The 2,623-nt window shown below is 44.6% G+C and overlaps 1 protein-coding gene across 1 annotated transcript in view; it reads right to left on the bottom strand.

Annotated features, from left to right (window-relative positions):
- HTR3B (5-hydroxytryptamine receptor 3B) overlaps positions 1 to 2,623 on the bottom strand; it is a 40,710-nt gene that overhangs the window by 32,498 nt on the left and 5,589 nt on the right. The window contains exon 2 of the mRNA XM_012808154.2: positions 1,975 to 2,135. Coding sequence (XP_012663608.1) covers positions 1,975 to 2,135 — 161 coding nt within the window. The remainder of the gene's footprint in view (positions 1 to 1,974; positions 2,136 to 2,623) is intronic.

The raw sequence follows: 2,623 nt of genomic DNA, 5'->3' as shown, positions 1-2,623 counted from the left end.
ATTGGATTGGATCAGTGCTGGAAAAACCGGATAGCCACATGCAGAAGAACAAAACTATTAGACCCTTATCTCTCACCACTTACAAAAATCAAATGGAAATGGATGAAAAACCTAAATCTAAGATCTGAAACTATGAAACTGCTAAAATAAAACATTGGGGAAACGTTTCAGGACATTGGTCTGAGCAAGGACCTCTTGGGATACCCTCAAAGCACAGGCAACCAAACAGAATTGGAACAAGGGGATCACATCAAGCTAGAAAGCATGTGCAGAGCAAAGCAAACCATCAACAGAGTGGAGAGACAACCTGGAGAATGGGAGAAAATACTGACATAATACCCCTCTGATAAGGAATTAATAACTAGAATATAGGCTCAGCGCCTGTAGCTCAGCAGCGAGGGCGCCAGCCACATATACCAGGGGCTGGCAAGTTTGAATCCATCCCAGGCCTGCCAAACAAAAATGACAACTACAACCAATAAATAGCAGGTGTTGTGGCGGGCGCCTGTAGTCCCAGTTACTTGGGAGGCTGAGGCAAGAGAATCGCTTAAGCCCAAGAGTTTGAGGTTGCTGTGAGCTGTGATGCCACAGCTCTCTACCCAGGGCAACAGCTTGCGACTCTGTCTCCAAAATAAATAAATAGACGAATAAAAAATAACTAGAATATATAAGGAGCTCAAAAACTCAATAGGAAAAAAATCCAGTAACCCAATTAGAAATGGGCGAAGGATCTGGGTAGACATTTCTCAAAAGAAGACGTACGAATGGCCAATAATATACGACAAACGCTCAAAATTATTAGTCATTGGAGAAATGCAAATCAAAACTACAAGGAAATACCGTCTCACCCAGTTAAAATTGCTTTCATCCATAAGAAAGCTGACAACAAATGCTGGGAAGGACGTGGAGAAAGGGAGACCCTCATATGTTTGTATTCTGTTGATGGGACTGTACGTTAGTATAGCCGCTATGCAGAATGGCATGGAGATTTTTCAAAAAACTATCTCCGGCTCGGCGCCTGTGGCTCAAGCAGCTAAGGCACCAGCCACATACACCTAAGGTGGCGGGTTCGAATCTCCAGCCCGGGCCCGCCAAACAACAATGATGGCTGCAACCAAAAAATGGCCAGGCGCTGTGGCGGGCACCTGTAGTCCCAGCTATGTGGGAGGCTGAGGCAGGAGACTCGCTTGAGCCCAGGAGTTGAAGGTTGCTGTGAGCTGTGATGTCATAGCACCCTATCCGGAGGACAGCTCGAGGCTCTGTCTCAAAAAAAAAAAAACTATCTCCAGTAGTTCCACTGCTCCACTACTAGGTACATATACAAAAAAAAAAAAAAGAAAAGAAAAGAAAACTGAAGAGCTAACTACATTCTTATGTTTTTTGCAGCACTATTCACAATAGCTAAGATTTGGGATCAACCTTAGTGTCCATTAATACATGAATAAGTAGGCTGGGTGCCGTTGCACAGTGCTTAGGGTGCCGGCCACATGCACCAAGGCTGGTGGGTTCAAACCCAGCCCAGGCTTGCTAAAAAAACCAAAAAAACAAAACAAAACAAAATTTAAAAACCAGATGAATAGATCAAGAAAATGTTTACATATCCACAATGCAATATGATATAGCCAAAAAAGGATGAAATCCTGCCATTCCCCACAACATGGATGGAACTGGAGGACATTATGTTAAGCAGAACACGCCAATTGCAGTCAGATCTTGCCTGTGCTCGCTCATATGTGGAAGCTGAAGATTCAGAACAATTGATCTCATGGAGTCCAAGAGTAGAATTACGTTACCAGAATCTGGGAGGAGTCAGGAGGAGAAGATAAAGTGGGGATGGTTCATAGGTATAAAATAAAGTCAGATAGTTAGATAGAATGAACACTACTGGCCAGCACAACTACGTGACTATAATCAGCAATAAAAGTATAAATAAACAAGATAGCAAGAATAGGAAAGGGCATGGATGGCTCTTACCACATCCAGCACAGCATGGACAAATATATCCAGGTAGACGGTGGTGGTCTCGGTCCAGTCATGAACTGGTCTCACCTCCTTCTGATACTTCTGTAATAGCTTCTTAGTGAGAAGATGCAGAGCAGAATTCCTGGGATGAGGTGTATCTGTAGCTAGAATTCCTGGGGGAAAAAACTATCACTGTGAAGATGAAAGAGGAATAAGACTGCTTAGGACCCAGGGGCTCTTAGGAGAAAAGATTTCAGGCTCAGCGCCCATAGCTCAATGGTTAGGGCGACAGCCACATACACTAGGGCTGGCAGGTTCGAACCTGGCCCGGGCCTGCTGAACAACAATGACAACTGCAACAAAAAAATAGCTGGGTGTGGCGGTGGATGCCTATAATCCCAGCTACTTGGGAGGCTGAGGCAAGAGAATTGCTTAAGCCCAAGAGTTGGAGGTTGCTATGAGCTGTGATGCCATAGCACTCTACCGAAGGCCACATAGTGAGATTCTGTCTCAACAAAAGAAAATAGTTTTCTTTTTTTTTCTTTTTTTGAGACTGAGCTTCAAGCTGTCTCCCTGGGTAGAGTGCTGTGGCATCACAGCTCACAGCAACCTCCAACTCCTGGGCTCAAGCCAGTCTCCTGCTTCTGCCTCCCAAGTAGCT

This window comes from Otolemur garnettii, unplaced genomic scaffold (genome assembly GCF_000181295.1).
Source record: "Otolemur garnettii isolate 467f Iridium unplaced genomic scaffold, OtoGar3 scaffold00086, whole genome shotgun sequence".
NCBI classification, from domain to species: Eukaryota; Metazoa; Chordata; class Mammalia; order Primates; family Galagidae; genus Otolemur; species Otolemur garnettii.
Note: the sequence above shows the minus strand (reverse complement) of the source record. Positions and strands in the feature narration are given on the sequence as shown.